Source organism: Bicyclus anynana, chromosome 2, assembly GCF_947172395.1.
Source record: "Bicyclus anynana chromosome 2, ilBicAnyn1.1, whole genome shotgun sequence".
In the NCBI taxonomy this organism is placed as follows: Eukaryota; Metazoa; Arthropoda; class Insecta; order Lepidoptera; family Nymphalidae; genus Bicyclus; species Bicyclus anynana.
Window position 1 is genome coordinate 13732403 of NC_069084.1, and position 21638 is coordinate 13754040.

The 21638-nt window shown below is 40.9% G+C and overlaps 1 protein-coding gene across 2 annotated transcripts in view; it reads left to right on the forward strand.

Moving 5' to 3' along the window:
• The window catches only part of LOC112052398 (transcription factor AP-2-epsilon), a 64419-nt gene that overhangs the window by 39079 nt on the left and 3702 nt on the right, over nucleotides 1-21638 (forward strand). Inside the window, exons 1-7 of one of the 2 annotated variants that reach the window (XM_052885960.1) lie at nucleotides 2810-3014; nucleotides 4684-4800; nucleotides 6883-6937; nucleotides 10296-10485; nucleotides 18881-18999; nucleotides 19956-20098; nucleotides 20723-20890. In XM_052885960.1, the coding sequence (XP_052741920.1) occupies nucleotides 2880-3014; nucleotides 4684-4800; nucleotides 6883-6937; nucleotides 10296-10485; nucleotides 18881-18999; nucleotides 19956-20098; nucleotides 20723-20890 (927 nt within the window). In that variant the 5' untranslated portion in view covers nucleotides 2810-2879. Of the gene's footprint in view, nucleotides 1-2183; nucleotides 2328-2674; nucleotides 3015-4683; nucleotides 4801-6882; nucleotides 6938-10295; nucleotides 10486-18880; nucleotides 19000-19955; nucleotides 20099-20722; nucleotides 20891-21638 lie in introns of those variants that run through there. The other variant, XR_008251520.1, reaches the window with a different exon arrangement.

The following is a 21638-nucleotide window of genomic DNA, read 5'->3' on the forward strand; positions in this document are numbered from 1 at the left end:
TCATAATCAATTAATATGAATAACACTCACGATTGTTTAAATTCTAAAATAGGTAAGGTTATATATTTTAAATGCCGAATGTTATACCATTGCATACTAAAATATATAGACTGTACAAGTATGAAATACTTACTAAGTTACTCTGACTCACTCTACTTTTACTCAATCTCTTCGTTATTGGCGTTGCCGGTTAATGTGAAAGAAATTACACCTTATCATCGTAATTCAATTAAAAAGAATAAAGGAAACAAAAGTGTGAGACATTCGAATTTATAATTCAAACATCGCGTGCGCAAGTGATTACATTATTTCGTATCATTATCATGTAATTGATATCAGTTGGGCCAGTGCTGTCATTAATCAAATAAATATGTTTCTCTTACATTTTAATCACTAACTTTATCAATGGACTTGAGGGTTGAAAGAAGGCTAACTTGGACCTGACAGAATAATAAATATAGAAATCATTCCTAAACAAGGCCAAGTGGCGCCGTGGTAAAGGTGATAGATTCACAAGACGGAGGACCTGGGTTCGAATGTTGTGAAAATCTTCTAAATGGTTAAGCATTGACATTACCTAAAATTGTAATTAAATGTAAGCATGGTTTTAATGTATTAACGGTAGATTTTCCTTAATAAATAAATAACCGGCTGGGCCGATTGAGTTTTGGAGGCTTTGATCGTGGCTAGTTACCACTCTAACAGCAAAGACGTACCACTAAGCGAATTAGCGTTCCGGTACGATGTCGTGTAGAAACCAAAAGGGGTGTGGATTTTCATCTTCCTCCTAACAAATTAGCCCGCTTCTATCTTAAATTGCATCATTACTTACCATAAAGTGAGATTGTAGTCAAGGGCTAACTTGTAAAGAATAAATAAATAAAAAAGTACGAGTCAGACTCACGCACGAAGGGTTCCGTACCATTATCTATGAAATCGTCAAAAAAATCACCTGTGATATAGATATGTGAGCCCCCTTAAATATTTACTTTAGCCTATTTATTAGTATATTAGTATTTGTTATTATAGCGGCAACAGAAATGCATCATCTGTGAAAGTTTCAACTGTCTGTCTATCATGAGTTATGGCAGACGGACTGACTGATAGCAGTCTTATTAATATTATCCCGTCTTACCCTTTGTATTGTATTTGTATTTCTGAAGTCTCAAGTCCCTATCACGCCCCAACCAACGCAAAACTACGACAGCACAGGGAACTACGCAGTTCACGAAGCGATAAATCATTTAATTTTTCACTGAAATGCTATACCGATTCTTTATGTACAATCTATGTAGCTTACAATTTATGTAAGCTCAAACGAAAAAATATTTACGTTACGTTACATTTTAATACTGTAACAATAGAAAATCGAACCATATTGTAATCATGGAATAAACTGAATACCCACAGTTCTAATTAAACCGTTGAAAGACCTCTGCGCGGTCTCTATTACCCATCTGGTAATTTGACGCCTAATTTGTACAGCACAATGGCCAAATGATCAAAAACAGTCCGAGCACAAGAATAAAGTTGTTGGTTTGATAATTAGTTAATAACATCAATCTCATGCAGCTAATTGGCGCTCATATGCGTTAGGCGTGATCTTATTACTTGTGATTAATTTTTACTTTGGCGTCGAAAAGTAACAATAATAGCTATAGTACAAGTAAAGAATTGATTTGAAGATTGCCGCTGCATAACTGGGGTGTACAAAACTCATATTATAACCTGAAAATTATTGTACGACAGTTAAAGATTTTTTTTTTCACAACTTAATAATTATAGTTTTTGACAGTATATTTAATGCCGGACGGATTTCACTTTAAAAATAAGCTGCCAAACACTTTTTATGTTAAAACTGGATGGCGTTATGCTACGCATTTCTTGGTTGTTTGAGTATGTGCAAAATACTCAATGAATACCCAATGAAAGTCCGAGATTAAATAGGTTGGCTTTGATAGCTTCTCTGTTATGGGACTGGACTCAAAACTGCGAGGGATTTATACTCAGATTTTTGCATATTCCGTTGGGCAGAGGAAAGGAGATACTTTACCCATACATAATTATGTAGATAGAATTAACGCGTTGTCTTATTATATTAACTAAACGATCACGTTACATGGCTAATGTTAATTTTTCAAAGAAATAATAACAAATAATGAACAGTGGTCCTTTGTACCCAGGAGCGCCTCGGCGGCGGCGGGCTGGGGTTGGGCGGCGGCGGGTTCCGCGGCGCGCAGCCCTCGCTCGCTGACTTCCAGCCGCCGTACTTCCCGCCGCCCTTCGCACCCGCCGCGCACCCCGCCAGCCCGCACCACCAGCAACAGGTATGAAACTGCTAATACTGGACATGAATGTTGAAAAGATCTTCGCAGAGACTTTGTTAGGAATTGTTAAAAACTTCATAAAAGATAAATATCATCATGTGTATAGGTTGATCACTTAAACTTCTTGAGACTTCGATTTTCGCTCGTAAGGTAACCTATTTTATCTGGGTACGAATTTCCATATTTTCGAAATAATTTGCGTAAGGAACAGTTAAATATCATTTCATGTAATGTAAAAAAAAACATCGTGATTATCAGAACTCGCGACAGTGTGGCGGACCATGACCATTGAAGGGTTAAAGAAGATAAACTAGTACTAAGTATTGACGCTATGTTGATATCAACAGAGCCATGGCATGGAGTACAGCGGCGGCAGCGGCGCGCCGGAGTACGCGCAGCACTACGCGCCGCAACAGCTGCTGCCGCGCCACCACGGCCACCACGAGCCGCACGCGCACCTGCGCCACCACCGCGACCACCACGACATACACTCGCACCATGTGAGCTCTACCACTAGCCCCCTGTGTGTGTACATCACACTATCTACATGGCATGCAGTACAGCGGCGCGCCGGAGTACGCGCAGCACTACGCGCCGCAACAGCTGCTGCCGCGCCACCACGGCCACCACGAGCCGCACGCGCACCTGCGCCACCACCGCGACCACCACGACATACACTCGCACCATGTGAGCTTTACCACTAGCCCCCCTGTGTACATCACACTATCTAGGCACATGCGGCGGCGGCACCAGCTACGAGCCGCGTAGAACCAGCGTCAAATTTTTTTATTTTAGTCTGACTTTAGATTCTATTTCACTGCTTCTCTACGTAGACTATGGACTATACGTGTGATACGTTTAAACAAAGACAAGGTGTGGGATACCTATTCAAAGTTTAGCTTCACATACTCACGTACCTATAAGTAGTATCAATCTAATACCATACTTTCCTAACATCGAGTTATCGATTAAGACTGCACCGTACTCGAGCAAGTATTCACCCTGCCGCGTGCCTGTGCCGAAGTCTTGGCATACTTCGCTACCCTCCAACCCTAAATAATTATGTTATTAAAACATCCCTTCAATCCTCAATCATGCCTCAATCGTGATTATAGCGCGCACAATGTTATGGATTAAGGACTAACGTAACGTTACATTGTAAAGTTTTAAATATATTTTCAAGTAATTAACCGACTTTAACTTCTAAGAATATTAAAATCTTTTTTATTCAGTAGTAGTAGTAGTTGTAAGTAGGAATATAAACTTAAAATTTTGAACTGAATTAAAAAATAAAGTACTACTTGGGTACAAAATCAAAACTAAATCTAAAACCTTCGTATCTCCACTGTACCGAGGCATAGATATTGAGGCACCTAAGATATTGACAGCGTCTCCTCTGGACCTGTTCAGCATTCCATACAGATTAAGTACACGATTATAATAAATACTGGAAGACGAGGGCATAATATATATCCTATAGCCTTCCTCAATAAATGGGCTATCTAACACTGAAAGAAATTTTCAAATCGGACCAGTAGTTCCTGAGATTAGGGCGTTCAATCAAACCAACAAACAAACTCTTCGGCTTTATAATGTTAGTATAGATTGTACTTAACGTAAACTTATAACACAACATAAGTTTCAAAAGATTTTCAATCTTTTACTGAAAAATGCGTCAGTACAAACCGGTAAGATCACTTTAGATGATTAGCTAGTTACATTTCGATAATGTTCGGGACCGAAGCGGGTAGCATAATGCGGGTAGATCCGGGAAATTTCGTGTCCTCGCTTTTATAGTTCTGTTTCTATCTAGTTTTGAGAGATATATTTGTAATTGTTACTAAATTTTAAAATCCATCCTTTTTTGTTGTTAATTGGCTGATCTTCAATTTTTGTGTGATAGGTACTTAGTTTATAAGATTTTTCTTCAAATGATGATTGTGATGTGATTTTACAAAAATTTAATCTGAAAATCGAAATTTAGTGAAATCAACTCGCCGCAGCAGAAAAATCTGAAACCGGTAAGTGGCTCAAGTATGCCTCTCTGACAGAGAGTTACATATTTGTACCTTTTGCTGTGGAAACCCTTGGACCATGGAGTCGCAGTGCCAAAAAATTTTCCGTACCATTTCACCGCGGCTTGTTGCCTCGACCGGTGACAGAAGGGCTGGCACATTTTTTGCGCAAAGGATCAGCCTGGCTGTCCAGCGCGGAAATGCAGCCAGTATTCTTGCCACCATTCCACGTGGGCATGATTTGTATAGTTATTAGGATAAGTTAGCTTAACTTCCTTATTGTATTCTTTCTCAATAAAAAAAAAAACTCGAAATTATCTAAAATAAATATTTCTGTACAGTTGTCTCACGGAGGCTTCAGCTATGGTGCGGGCGGCGAGCGACGCGCGGACTATGGCGCGCGCGAGCAGCACGAACTGGCGCTGCACCACGCGTTGCACTCCGCCGATGACACGCAGGTCAGCACACGACTCTACTCTCTCACAGCGGGCTCAGCTTAGGCGCGGGTGGCAAGCGGCGCGAGCGAGCAGCAGTAACTGGCGCTGCACCGCGCGCTGCACCACGCGCTGCACTCCGCCGATGACACGCAGGTCAGCACACGACTCTACTCTCATGGCGAGCTCAGCTTAGACGCGGGTGGCGAGCGGCGCGAGCGAGCAGCAGTAACTGGCGCTGCACCACGCACTGCACTCCGCCGACGACAAGGAGGTCAGCACACGACTCTACTCTCTCACGTCAGGCTCAGCTACGGCGCGGGCGGCGAAGGGAGTGCAGACTACGGCACGTGCGAGCAGCACGAGCTGGCGTTGCACCACGCGCTGCACTCCGCCGACGACACTCAGGTCAGCACACGACTCTACTACCTCACGGCGAGCTCGGCTACGGCGCGGGCGGTGACCGGCGCGCAGACTACGGCACGCGCGAGCAGCACGAGCTGGCGCTGCACCACGCGCTGCACTCCGCCGACGACACGCAGGTCAGCACACGACTCTACTCTCTCACGGCGGGTTCAGTGTAGGCGCGGGCGGCGAAGGGAGTGCAGACTACGGCACGTGCGAGCAGCACGAGCTGGCGCTGCACCATGCGCTGCACTCCGCCGACGACACGCAGGTCAGCACACGACTCTACTCTCTCACGGCGGGTTCAGTGTAGGCGCGGGCGGCGAAGGGAGTGCAGACTACGGCACGTGCGAGCAGCACGAGCTGGCGCTGCACCACGCGCTGCACTCCGCCGACGACACGCAGGTCAGCACACGACTCTACTCTCTCACGGCGGGTTCAGTGTAGGCGCGGGCGGCGAAGGGAGTGCAGACTACGGCACGTGCGAGCAGCACGAGCTGGCGTTGCACCACGCGCTGCACTCCGCCGACGACACGCAGGTCAGCACACGACTCTACTCTCTCACGGCGGGTTCAGTGTAGGCCCGGGCGGCGAAGGGAGTGCAGACTACGGCACGTGCGAGCAGCACGAGCTGGCGCTGCACCACGCGCTGCACTCCGCCGACGACACGCAGGTCAGCACACGACTCTACTCTCTCACGGCGGGTTCAGTGTAGGCGCGGGCGGCGAAGGGAGTGCAGACTACGGCACGTGCGAGCAGCACGAGCTGGCGCTGCACCACGCGCTGCACTCCGCCGACGACACGCAGGTCAGCACACGACTCTACTCTCTCACGGCGGGTTCAGTGTAGGCGCGGGTGGCAAGCGGCGCGAACGAGCAGCAGAACTGGCGCTGCACCACGCGCTCCACTCCGCCGATGACACGCAGGTCAGCACACGACTCTACTCTCTCACGGCGGGTTCAGTGTAGGCGCGGGCGGCGAAGGGAGTGCAGACTACGGCACGTGCGAGCAGCACGAGCTGGCGCTGCACCACGCGCTGCACTCCGCCGACGACACGCAGGTCAGCACACGACTCTACTCTCTCACGGCGGGCGAGCATGGCGTGCTGAGTCCCCCGGATCTATCCCACGGATCTATGCAACCAGTTTGATGTGGTTAACCTACAAAGAGATTGAAAAGAATGTGGTTAGATACTTTGCACCCCTAACGTACATTAGTTCTTCGAACCATGTGCCCCAGCCAATGTTTGCTGTTTGGCGACTCGTTGAGCTACGTTGGTAACTTTGGTTCTTCTGCGGAACAACTGATTCGATCAACCGGGTCCAATTACTACCATAATCCATGCAGACAGGATTTTTTGTAAACTTAGTTTTATATCTTAAATTTATATCCATTCGTATTTACTAGTACTAGTCTAAGCAAGTTGAGCTACAAGGAAAGATTATTCAGCTTATTTAATTTCATTGCACTTTGTTCGTTCAGGCTTCTAACTTTATGTACTAGCTAACTTTCTTTAATGCCCTTCAATTTTTTATCGATATCAAATATCGACAAATATGTCCGCCAGCGAATCGGAATTTCATAATAAGCTTAATAAATTAAAAGCCCTCCGTTCGCGACTCGAGACGCCGGAGACTTTTTGTGCTTACTTTTTTTTAATATTGGAAAATAACCCATAAACAATTTTGTTTTCTTTTTCAGAATGCAGGCATGGACGACACGACTGGCTTTATGACAGATCTTCCATTATTAAAAAGTAAGTACCTATTGGTAAAACCGTTGGGGATCATGGATCAACAAAGCTTTTTACCTCTATCATACTTATCCAATTTAAATAGGATTATAAATAATGTGGTATACAGACAAATAACAGTTCAAATGAAGCTCTTTTACACACAGAGAATAATAACTTTTACAGAGTAATATCACCGTATCAATTTATTTTGGTAATTAGCTCAATTTGCAAATATTTTATATACCTATTTATTTTTGAAATGTAAGAATAAGTGAGAAGTTTCGATCAATATTATTTTTTTACACTTTTGTTTATGACAACAGCCATAATGTATTTATTGCATCTGCAACAATAAGTCGTATTTCCTGATTTAGTAATTTTCATATCTCTGAATCACGTAAAATTAAACTGACTCTTAACAAGGAAGGCCTAGGCCTAGGCCTTAGGGTTTTAAATAGGCTGATAATTATGAAGCTTTAAAGCTATTCAACTTCACGTCAAAAGCAAATCAGCTGCATATAAAATATTATTCTGTACTAAATACTACACTTCTTTCGTTTGGCAGCATTAAACCAGACTTACAGGTGTTTAAGGCTCTTATAAAAACATCTAGATATCAAAACAATTTAAAAATAGAAGCGGTAAAGTTGTTTTATCTCAAACTACTCTTATGAAATGACTGCCACTACGTAGCATGCCGTCCGTATGAACACTTTAGATGTTAGAGACAATCACAAATCAAAACACATTATTAACTTATCATTTTCTCAACGATGACCTGACAGATAAGCAATAATTAGACCCCGTTCAGTTATCGGATAGGTGTATCGATTTTTCGAATGAAAAAAAAACCTCTCATCTCGTCCGAACGAATAAATCGATTCAGAGAAATAAAAGTATCGATCAATCATTCGATATTTAAACAGCGTAGGTCGGATACGGAAATGAGATGCGACTTGTTTAGATAGTAGCTCACTTTTTCGTGTCAGTTAATTGAAGTGAAACACTTTCGGGTAACGTTTTCTGTTGTCTTATTTTACGCTTTTCTAATCACTTACAAAGCTCTTTCTAATTGATATTTATCTGTTACCATACGATTTTGTTCCTTTTGGAATTATTATATTTATTGGTAGGTACTGACGCGCATTGAATGAAGCATCGTGTTTTGTCAATACTCTGTATCACTTTCTTCTAATTCAATTTAGATACTATTTAACAAGATAACAATAGTGTGACAATATTACGTTATCCCATCCCGTTCATCATCGGCATCCCGTTTGTGTCCCAGTGACATATAAACTTTCGTATCTAGTTAGGTATGTATTATGTAGAAACCATTTCCAAAAATTGTCGTCCCGTCCCATCCGAGATAAAACGTTACGTATACGTTAGTTAATAAACTTTTTCATTTCATTGCCCATAAAAAATCTCTCAAATATGTAGAAACTTTTTTAACACAATCATTTCACTGGCCGCTAACAATGACAAATAAAAAAAAAGCAGTGGCCGTGTTAATATTCCTTTTTCAAATGTTGAAAAGGCGCGGCGTTAACTAGCCAGCATGGTGCACGGCTAATGACACAGTAATGTTTATTGTATTAGTTCGTCCATAGAAAAAACATTGTAATGGCAATGAGTTCACGCTGCGCGCATGTTTGGGGCGTGGCGGCGTGTAGTCAAGAGCTATTGTTAATATTCAACAGCGGGAATTGAAAAACACCCGTATTTTTTGGCGGCTGCTGACTTTTGCAATGTTTGAAATTTTCATTGTAAAAATGTTACAGTAACTAGTAGAGTTCTTGGGACAATGCTTGTTTAGGGAAGTAGGTAGGAATTATTGCCATGATGTCGCAATAGTCTTTGAGACGGCGCGTATTGTGAGGAGATTACTCTGGAGTTTTGACTGCTGGTTGTTTGGACACTTAAAAGCTCTACTAGCGGAAAAGCATGAGTTCCTTAAAGGGTTTTTTTTTCTTAAAAAAAGGGTATTTTTATCCGCCTTGTGTCTCCTTATATCAATGTTGTTAAAACTTACAAATAAGTCAACATTTTAAAAATCCCGCGAACCTCGTCCTTAACTAAGCTAGAATAACGATTTGTCACTATTTCCATGAGAGACGTGATAGCCCAGTGGATATGACCTCTGCCTCCAATTCCGGAGGGTGTGGGTTCGAATCCGGTTGGGGCATACACCTCCAACTTTTCAGTTGTGTGCATTTTAAGAAATTAAATATCACGTGTCTCAAACGGTGAAGGAAAACATCGTGAGGAAACCTGCACGCCAGAGAATTTCTTAATTCTCTGCGTGTGTGAAGTCTGCCAATCCGCATTGGGCCAGCGTGGTGGACTATTGGCCTAACCCCTCTCATTCTAAGAGGAGACTCGAGCTCAGCAGTGAGCCGTATATGGGTTGATAATGACGATGATGATGATGACTATTTCCATCATAATAGAATTACATCAATATATTTTTCAAATTTAAGGTTCAATAGCACAACAGTAGAGCTGCCGGTCTCGACATTAAGAGGTCGTGGGTGCGATTCCCGCCCGCTGGACTATTGTCTTACCCTCTCATTGCACACATCCCGCGGGAACCATTTTTTGGGATAAAAAGTAGCCTATATGTTGCTCTATAATCTCCTCTATCTGCCAATGAAAGTCCCATTAAAATAGACTCAGCTGTTCAGAGATTAGCCTTGACAAACAGAAAGAGAGACAGACAGACAAAAATTTTAAAAAAGGTTGATTTGATTTTAGTATCGTGTTAGAAACCAAGTACCAAGTGAAAACCGCTCTCCATGGCGATGGCGGATAGGTTATTTGAAATCCACCCCCATTATATGGGTATCAACTGAAAGGGTTTGCTGTCAGGAATACGAAAGAAGTAGTGACTTAAATCCAATATGCCGAACGTCCAAGATGGCGGTCAGGCTATTTAAAATGCACCCCCATGATTTGGGTATCAAATTAAAGAGTTTGCTGTCAGGAATACGAAAAAGTAGTCACGTGACTACAGGAGGAATGGCGACGGATAGTGAAACTTGCTACCACGCCTAAATGACGACTAGGACCACTCTGTCAAGAGTGTAACGATAAAGAAGACGAAGAAGAAGTATCTTTATATACTTAAAAAATCCGGGTATTTTGAAATCTCAGACGAACACTTCAATCTATACAAATATTATAAAGCCGACGAGTTTGTTTGCTTGAACGCGCTAATCTCAGGAACTACTGGCCCGATTTGAAAAATTCTTTCAGTGTTAGATAGCGCAATTATTGTCAAGGAAGACTAGGCTATTATTATCCCCGTATTCCTAATGGAACGAAAACCACAGCTAACTAGTTTTATTTATATGTATTTATGATTTCCTTCCACCAGCAATGAAAGGTCGCGACGGGCTAGGCGGCACCGGGACGTGCGCACCTAACGACGTGTTCTGCTCCGTCCCGGGGAGACTCTCCCTGCTGTCCTCCACCAGCAAGTACAAGGTGACGGTGGCAGAGGTGCAGAGGCGGTTGTCGCCGCCGGAGTGTCTCAACGCGTCGTTATTAGGAGGCGTGTTAAGAAGGTACGTTTAATTTATTAAATGTTAGAGCGATGCGTCATCAGCGTCTTACGTTACGTTACGACGTCGCGTCGTTCTCCATCGTTTAATGTGGCATAGCATGATGTTTAACGAGCCATGGTAGCAGTGGATATGACTGTAGGTATATATGATTGTGTTCAAATCCAGCCCGGGGCATGCACCCCCAACTTTCAGATATGTGCATTTTAAGAAATTATCATGTGTCTCAGTTCACTAACCCCTCTAATTCTAACAGAGGACTCGTGCACAACAGTGAGCCGAGCCTATAAGGTCTGTTAATGATTATGATGATGATTAAAGCATCGAGTCGTCGCAGCGATGTTTTAACGGAATTCGACAGACAGTGTTTCACTTGTTTCGATCCATTATTGATACTGACAGGAGTCGTCCTCTTTTACTGCTTCATTGTTATCGTCATCGTCTTATATAATGCGTTGATTCGTTGCGTGCCAATGCAACGAACTAATGAGGCAACTCCCTCGACTGCTCCTTCACATGTTTTTAAGATCGAAGGGCTTACTTGAAATATTTACAAGTATATTCTTCCCATACCACTGGCGCCTTCTACAGGGCTTCATACCGGAACGCCAAATCGCTTCCCAGTATGTCATTTGTATACCGGTATGTATCTAGCCAAAGCCGAAACCTACAAACAGATAATCGTTTAGTTCTGTATTGTCGGTTCATCAATCATCTCTAGTGTGATAGCCCAAAGCCTACAAGCTATCTACTGGTATATAAAAAGAATAAAGTAATGACTTCTTAGTATACATTTCAGTAACGTGCGTATTTTAAATACTTCCCCAGTTACCTTAAATTTCATCGATATTATTATGAAATAATATTATTATAAATAATAATAAAAATATTCACATGTACATCAAGTATGTCGGTATTACAAACTTAAAACAAACAGCCTTCATAGCGGATCGTAAATACAAATATTATTTTATACAAAAAATTATGTGGTCAGTTTAGCCCATGTACATAGTGATGCGAGCTTTTTCAAATATACTTATACCTATAAAACCACATTGAAGCCGCAGTAAAAGTTTTAGTTGGATAGTCAGTAAGTACTCTACCTCTGTGGTTACGTTGCATTTATTTAGTTCGCGTACCTAACCGGTTTAAATGTTACAATATTCTAAGCACACATTTTTTATAATTACGCGTTAGAAAACGGCAGCCTTTATATTATTCATTCATCTCACCGATCATTTAGAAATTACCTACTCGCGGTCTGCGTTGTTAGGGCTGGCAAAATTCATATTTCGAAATTTCGTTCATTTCGATTCATTTATTATAGACTGTATAACATAAGTTGGTAGGTAAAATTATTACTTCGTTCCACATTTAGACTTAATAAATGGTACATATACAACTTTTATACATAATACTAGTTTACAATTTGTTTTATTAAAACGGTTTATATCTTTAAGGTAATAGTATAATATTGCACTTATTTGTGATGGAACTTCGTAACATTTATAATTTTTACTGAATTTAACAGTTAAAGTTTTATAATCAATAAATATTCGAGTACTTATACTATACGTAAATGTTCTTAAATTCTATTTTTTTTTTTAAATTTAAATTCTAAAATATATTTAAGAGAAAACCAGATAACAAATCATCGCTTCCAAATGAACTATTTTAGGATCAATCATTCCCAAAAAAGTCACATCGCAGTCATGGCACTGAAAAGTGACTAGAAATGACATCTTGCATTCGTACTTACGCTAGACTCGGATGTTTTGAGACCCGCGAATCCAGATATACTGAAGATATTTTAAATGAAACCTTAGACCATACATAAGCACGATGAATAAATAAATAGAGTTGCCAGGTAAAACAATTTATATGAGTGTCAAGTGTGGACTTCGTATATCACATGGATCAATTATTTCGAATCAAAAATTGCAAGCGACAACCCTAGCTCTCGTCTATTTATTACAATTTTTTGCGTCCAACTCATACGGTAGGTAGGTATGTGGTAAGCAGAATAGAGGCAGCTCCACTTACTTGTTTGACTTTTATAGAATCTGATCGTTTTAATCTGCGGTTATTTAGCATTTTTTATGTGCGGTAAGGTGTCTGGTGGCAAAAACCCAAATTTCCTATAAGTACACGTTTATTGAACGTAATTTGAGATATCGAATACGTATTTGAAGTAAGAAAGTAATTTTTGTTAAGTTGTTACGACTTTGTTAACAGTATTAAGTATGTAGGTGTGTAATTTATTTTCTTAATTACATCTTATTTCCGCATTTTGGGTTCACTTTTCATGTATATTGGACTTTTTTAATATTCCTAACAATTTTAGGGGTACGAGCAATCAGTAATGCTTATACACTTAGAAAAATATTAATATGTAATACTTTGAATATATTATAATTTAATACAAGACGTGATAGCCTAGAGGATATGACCTCTGCCTTCGATTCGGAGGGCGTAATTTCGAATCCGGTCCGGGGCCTACACCACCAACTTTTCAGTTAGGTATGTGCATTTTAAGAAATTAAATACCACTTGTCTCAAACGGTGAAGGAAAAACATCGTGAACATTGTTCACGTAAGTGAAGTCTGCCAATCAGCATTTGAATCCATACAGTGTGGTGGACTAAAGCCTAAGCTCTTTTTTGAGAGGAGACTCGTGCTCAACTGTGAACCGATGATGGGTTGTTAATTACGAAAACTGTGAATTATTTCGGTTGAGTTCAGTTGAATGTTACCAATCATACACACACATATACACTTCATACATGCATTAAAGTACTGCATACCCCAAGAGTTGTCTTCTTAGTGCTTATTAAATACAGATTTTTTCAGTTTGCTTAATTTATTAACTAGTGCATACCCTGATCGACAACCTTATGCACGCCACTGAGTCTTTGGGTGTACAATACCTACACCTTCCATATTCAAAGTAGTTAAGGGCAATTGTCGAATATACCTACTCGTATTATCAATATGAGTCATAACTGCATAATGTCCAAGATAAAAGTCTCCTCATAGATACAGTCTGGCTAGCTAGACTAATCAGTAGAGGCGCGAACTGTTAAAAAAACCTATTACACACCAATACATATCGATAATTACGTACTTTTTATATAGCGCTTTTTTATTTCACCGATTGCTAATTTATTTTAGCAGTGGCCGGATCACGTCTGAAAAATCCAATTATTGTACAAAAGAAATTGTAATGAGTATCGTTTGGTTATTTAGATACGGCGTTCCGAGTTAGGATTACAGTACTAGAATATATGAGCAGTATAAATAAATCTAGAATCTCATTTATAGTAAAAAAATCTCTAATTTTTTGTAACAGTAAGTCTTGTTATTGTACAGTTTTGTGATATAAAAAATAGTGTTACTATAAATCATTGTATTTTTGAGTAAAGAATTAGTAACGATACAAATGAAAATTCTGAAAAAAGATGTATTTTTTTTTTATTCTGTACAAGTTAGCCCTTGACTACAATCTCACCTGATGGTAAGTGATGATACAGTCTAAGATGGAAGCGGGCTAACTTGTTATGAGGAGGATGAAAATCCACATCCTTTCGGTTTGTACACGACAGCGTACCGGAACGCTAAATCGCTTGGCGGTACGTCTTTGTCGGTAGGGTGGTAACTAGCCACGGCCGAAGCCTCCCACCAGCCAGACCTGGACAAATTAAGAAAACCTCAATCAGCCCAGCCGGGGTTCGAACTGAGGACCTCCGTCTTGTAAGTCCACTGCGCATACCACTGCGCCACGGAGGCCGTCAAATCAAAAATCCGAGGCCCTATTTTAGGGTTTTTTTTGTAGATTATAAAACTACAATTTTCTCATGCAGAAAAAAAAATACACATTTCTCTGATTTTTTTAGAAAGCTATAGTTTAGCAGAGCTATGGTTTGTATTTTTCCTTCCATTCTAACGATTATTCGCAGATTTATTTTTACTCGAATAGACTACAACTAACTATGAATGAAAGATGCAATAATACAAAGTTATTATAGACACAAATTATAGACGTGTACTGTACACAAGTTTGAATAAAAGTATTCTGTTTAAATACTAACAAAATAGAAATATAGTAGTATCTATCACTTTCAAATATTTAATATAAAAGCCATTCATTTCTTTGTTTTAAGCGCACAATACGACTTGATTGTGGTATTTAATGGAACTTCCATACAGATTTAATGAAGCACGTATTATTGATGGATGTTCACTGCTCACGTATACACTCGCTAGATAAATTAATAAGTATTGAACAAGGAAAATTAAACATGAGATTGGGACAGGCGCTTGCATTTTATTATACCTTCGTCCATCTATACTAGTCCATAGTCCATACTACTCATAAACTTTCTACTAATATTGCAAATGCTAAAGTAAGTCTGTCGGTCTGTCTGTGTGTTACTTTTCACGGGTTATGTTATTATCCTTAGAGCAGCAGCAGAACATAATTTTTCTTAATAGGTCCAGGTCTGACTGGTGGAGCTTGGGCCGTGGCTAGTTACTATTCTACCGGCGAAGAGTACGATGGCTAACTTGTAAAGAATAAAAAATAAATAGTATTACACGCGTACGAAGTCACGGGCGTCCGCTAGTTTATTATATATAAAAGAAATCATAGAATCGCGATTAGGTAAGTACATAACATGATTGATATCTTTAATCGGTCAGTATTCGTTACTCGATATCCGATTATTCGGTGCCCATTACTTTTCAATCTGTCGATTCATCCGATTTAGTTTTCCATTGATTCCAAATTCAAATCATTGTTTGGCTCGTTAGCTTTGGATGATTTGAGATTCTTTTGTCGATGGTTAAGCGGACGTGTGAAAATGTGACTGAACAAAGGTGACCATAGATAAAGATTCGTGGGATTTATTTCGCGAGTGTTGAGTCCCGTTATTTACAACGCAAAGAAGATAAAAGTTATATCCGCCTGTTTTGAATCAAAATTCTGTAATCCTAGTTTGCTCTAGTGTTTGCCTACTATCTACTATCTACACAGTTTATTTATTTGTTTGCCAACTTATTATAATTAAAAATCTTTTTTAAACAGGCGATACGGTAATAAGATAACCATGAACTTTTAAAAAACAATTGTTACTTAGACTAATAACCTATAGACGCGCAACATCTAACTTTCAATCCAAACGTAAGCCACTTATGTGAGCTTCCCCTCGCTAAACGCACACAAGCTCCCATTTTGGGGCACATAAAACTAAGGCTTACGAATCCTGCGACTACACACTATCTATGTGTTATAAATCTATGATTCTTACTAATATTATAAATGCCAGTGTGACTATCTTTGATTGTTTCACTTTCACGCCCTAACTATTCTACCCCTCATTATAAATTGCTTAACTGATATGGCTACTCCATCTGGTCTCGTATCACGAGGTTCTAAGTTCGAGCCCTGTGCCGGGCTATGAATTATTGAGCTTATGTTTGTTCTATGAAGTTGTTAGTAAAAGTTCTCAGCTTTTCTCACGTCAGTCAGTTCCTCTTGCCTCTGAGAGCACGTTAATCAGTCGGATCTGGTCATTATAATTTACTTTTGGTAGTTAGTATCAAACATTATCAACCTTAAGCACACCAACCCGCATTGGAGCAACATGGTGGCTCTATGCTCTATATCCCATCTCCTCCCCGAGTCCCCGATAATAATGATATCACAGGTACCCCATATACTATATACGAGTATACAGGTGCACTGTACCTTTTATCCATAAAAAAGTACTATTTCTCAGAGGGATAGAAGATTAATAACTTACAGACAATCATGAAATTTATAAGAATTGTAATATAAATAAATCTTTTTTTATACTAGAATTTTCCATTACAAGATGCCAGCCAGCCGGACCTTTTTGTTAAAGTCAAAGAACTTTGAATGGTATCTATCTACGTACAATTTACAAATATCAAACCCCTATTAATACCCGTACTATAGAAATTCCGCAATCCGCATACCGGAGTTGCGGAGGGGAGACTCAACCAGACATCGGTTTACTAAATTGAGCTTATTTATTAACAAAATCCCCTTTTAGGAGAGTTCTTAAAATTTTTAATGGTCTCCCTCGACTTTCTGTTGTAAGCAATGATAATTTTATACTATAGATAGGTCCGAATAAAAAGTTCTTAGAAAAAAGCTTCACCACTGAGCGCATACTTGCACAATTTTGTCTTTAATGTCTTGCATTAAATGACTTGAGCCCACCCTAGGATTTAGGATGCTATATGGAATTATATTATGATACTAATAATAGACTCGATGTCAGGGTCAGGCCCACCCTAGGTAATAATCCTAGATATGCCAATGGTCTCCACTGCTAAATCTTAAGAATCATTGATAAACAATCAATGATTCTTAAGATTTTAATTAGCTAACTTTTTCGTTTCTAAACAAAACGTTTCTGGGCAGTTTTATTAGCACTTTTACTCAATTTATTTCATTAAATCAATGTAGACTCTATATCTTGCTCTATAAAAACATTAATTAATACTTATAGTACAAATGAACAAGTTCTTGAAGAACTTTCTATTACGTCAATCATGCAATGAATTAAAATCCGGCGGTAATCGATAAATTATCTGTGGCTCGATCTAGCGGTCGGTAGCAAGACTGCGAACACGCCATAGTAATATTTGATTCTATGAACCGCTGGCATATTTACTAATTTGGCCTTTACTAGCAACCTATTAAAATAAACATCAAACAAATCAACTGAGAAATGTCATTTATCGACCTACTGTATGATATCCATGAAGCGTCGTTACATTGAATATCAATTTTATATGTCAACTAACATACATCAAAGTTAGTGAATTAGTCTGCAGGTATAAGGTCAAACCTCGTTATAACCCCATAAAAAACGCCACGCCTCCGGACAAGACAACCGCGCGCCGTCACCTCGCCGTCAAGCTAATGGCTAGGGGCTAGGTAAAAAGTTCATCATCATAACTTGGTGCCATACCCTTAACAAAGGTTTACTGTCAGTATGCCATGAGCTTTCCCGTCTTCCACAACGCGCTTCAGTAGTGGGTAGTTCTTAGTAGAGTACTAGATATTGTTACAAAAACTGCTGTTGAAAAATAGAAGCAAATCTATTTAAAAAAAAATTAAGATATTCTATTTGCTTAATACGAATGTAATGCAAGATAAGAATATAACTACAGTGATTTGTATAATTGGTGGTATAAAGTGGTTAAGGAAAAACTATAGAAAACCCTAAACGATAGCCACTCGTACATATAGCAGAATACCCGAAACCTTTTGAAATTGTTTGTATGGACATCAAGAAAATTTAACTTCAAATCAGTTTTAAGGTACGGTACTTACGTTTTGAGGTTTTTAGATGGTACCAAGTTCACCGGGTCAGCTTAACATGTATAAATACAAAGGCAGTTTAAAAAAAAATAGAATATTTGCCTGTTTTTGCTTATTTGTTGAGAGTTGAAACTTAACTATGGTTTAACTAATCAGATGTAAAAAATGGGTCCGGTTCCCAAACGGGTTTAAACCAAATCATATTGACAGTAATTCTCTATACGTCTGCTTGTGGAGCCAACGGCGTCTTTGTTTAGCAATCATTCTTCGATTGAGAACAAAGAGAAAATAATGGATGCCAATTAGTTCATCGTATACTATAAATATTTGACATGAAACTGTCTAAATGACAACGGTTATTCAATCATCGTTTGAATTGAAAAGGAATTCTTATTATTATCAAATTAAAAAATATAATATATGTGGGTCACGACGACTCGACTTGACATTTTATGATCATTATCATCATCATCATGCCATACTGAGTCGCCAGCATCTAGCGAATCCCTGCGACTCGTTTGATGTCGTCAGTCCACCTGGTGAGGGTCTGCCAACACTGCGTTTTTTAGTGCGGGATCGCCATTCCAACACCTTGGGATCCCAATGTTCTCGGGCTCTTCGAACCATGTCCCGCCCATACTTCAGCTCAGCGCCGGACCGAGGTAAATTTTAGAATGGAGCGAGATCCAATTATGGCGCCTTTCGCGCACGTAAATTCATCACACAAATTTCTTTTTGATCTTGTCTTTACCATTTCGGCGCCCCCTAGGATTTGGCGCCTGGAGCGACCGCTCCTTTCGCCGTATGGACGGTCCGGCCCTGCTTCAGCTTCGCGACTCGTCGGGCTATATCGGTGACTTTGGTTCTTCTAAGGATCTTTTCTTCATTTCTGATTCAATCACACAAAATTACTTTGAGCATATTTCGTTCTAACGCCCGCTGTGTGAGGTCCTCACTGGCAACACGCACTGTTCGAATTATACAGTACAACGACATTTAAATCAATCGTTTCTTTAATGCTCATTTGTTTTGTTTTTGTTTTAGAGCTAAAAGCAAAAATGGTGGTCGTCTACTGCGGGAGAAGTTAGAAAAAATCGGACTCAACCTGCCCGCGGGGAGACGGAAAGCAGCCAACGTTACCTTACTTACCTCGCTAGTGGAAGGTATGATTGTTATTCTTTATAGTATAGGTACCAGCAGATTCGGTCACGTTTCACTTTAACTTATTCCCTATCCCTATCCCTACCCTACTCCCGTCCTACACCTATCGTAACCTACCTCTACCCTGCCTCACTACTACCCTACCCCTAACCTCTACCTAAGTATCCTATGTATTCTACCCCTACCTAAGTATCCTATGTCCGTCTCCTGGTTCTAAGCTACCTCTCCACCAATTTTCATTTCGGTCCAACTGTTCACGAGTTATAAATAGAGTTGTAACTAACACGACTTTCTTATACGTATACTTATATAGATTTACTCGTATTTCTATTCCTATATACATTAAATGCAATCATACTCGCATTATAAAACAACTCCGCGATGCCAATCTGTCATGTAAAGATAGCTTACTAGTTTCTTCTTTCTATTTTTCTTTCCTTGGTCACTAAAAATATCTAAGAAGAAAAATTCTGTATATCATAAGCGCAACCCAATATTCGGCACAACTAGTCTATACCTATTCCTACCTATTACCTAGTTCTATACTAATATCATAAAGAAAAGAGGTAAAGTTAGTGTGGTTGTAGGCGATAATCTGTGGATCTACTAAACAGAATTTATATTTTATTTTTACCAAAATTGTTTTAACCAATAGAAGGCCGTGAGAGTCATTATATTATTATAAAGAGGCTATAATTATTATATCCCCGTACTCCCACGTGAACAAGAACTACTAGCATAGGCGTATAAGGGCGGGTGGGCCGTGCCCACCCTAGAATAGACCTGTGCTCCCCCAAGGATTCTAGGCTACTGATATGGAATTCTATTATGACACTAATAATGAACTTGATGTCGGGGGCCAGGCCCACCCCAGGTAATACTCCTAGATACGCCAATGACTACTAGTAAAACCGCGGGGCGTCTACAATTCAAATGAAAATGAGTTAACGTCCCACAGCGGAAGCAGTGCACTTAGCGCGAGACTTCGGCTACGTGTGTGAGACGGAGTTCCCCGCGCGCGCGCTGGCGGAGTACCTCGCGCGACAGTACGCCGAGCACGACGCCAGGCGGCGGCGGGACCTGCTGCAGGCCACTAAGCAGGTACGATGCTTTTTGATACTTTCTTTTTTAGAGTGTAATTTGAGCTTCAATAGCTCAACGATAGGAGTGGTAGGACTCGTCACCGAAAGGTGGTGGTACGATCCCCGCCCTGTTATTCTCGTATATCTATTGTCTATTGTCGTACCCAATCAGCTAATAAATATAAATTAAACAAGAACTGCATATTGTGATTTCTACGATTTACCTGCTAAAACTCCACAAAGTTGGGGTTTGCATGTATGTAAAACACTGTTATAAGCTGTGGCGTAGCTAGGTGTGGGTGGCGAAGCGGGTCCTTGCCCACGACCTCGCAGTAACGGGGCCTCGTGAGGCCTTATTTTGACTAACTACAAATTACATTTAGAGATGGATCAATCGACTAGTGGCGGCTGGTGACATTATACTTCATATTTTACACAAGAAACTATAAAATATCACAGGAAAAGAAAATATTAGAGAATTATATCACGGACTTTGATTTATACACAAATTATTTGAGAAAAGTATCTACTTCCAATGTTTTATTAGTACAGAAAATCTGTTGCTACAACGCTTACTTAAGCGCTTTATGTTCTGTGCTTCAGAACAAAGAACGGCTATTTATTTTCATATAATATGTACCAGGTGGTGAAGGAGGTGATGGACTTGCTGAACCAGGACCGCTCGCCGCTGTGCAACACGCGGCCGCCGCACCTGCTGGAGCCGGCCATCCAGCGTCACCTCACGCACTTCTCGCTCATCTCGCACGGCTTCGGCGGACCCGCCATCGTCGCCGCGCTCACCGCCATACAGGTGCGACTACCCTCTCGTTACCCGCCGCACTGCTGAGCCGGCCATCCAGCGTCACCTCACGCACTTCTCGCTCATCTCGCACGGCTTCGGCGGACCCGCCATCGTCGCCGCGCTCACCGCCATACAGGTGCGACTACCCTCTCGTTACCCGCCGCACTGCTGAGCCGGCCATCCAGCGTCACCTCACGCACTTCTCGCTCATCTCGCACGGCTTCGGCGGACCCGCCATCGTCGCCGCGCTCACCGCCATACAGGTGCGACTACCCTCTCGTTACCCGCCGCACTGCTGAGCCGGCCATCCAGCGTCACCTCACGCACTTCTCGCTCATCTCGCACGGCTTCGGCGGACCCGCCATCGTCGCCGCGCTCACCGCCATACAGGTGCGACTACCCTCTCGTTACCCGCCGCACTGCTGGAGCCGGCCATCTAACGCCACCTCACACCTGTTTTGTAGAAGAAAGAAAACTTCGTACCTATCTCACATAGCCTGACCCTGGATTCGAACCTAATTGAAGTGGATAATATAATCTCTGCCTCCGATTCCGTAGGGTGTGGGTTCAAGTTTTGTCCAGGGATTACACCTCCAACTTTTCAGTTGTGCGCATTTTAAGATATTAAATATCACGTGTCTCAATCAGTGAAGGAAAACATCGTGAGGAAACCTGCATACCAGAGAATTTTCTTAACTCTCTGTGTGTGTGAAGTCTGGCAATCCGTATTGGGCCAGCGTGGTGGACTATTGGCCTA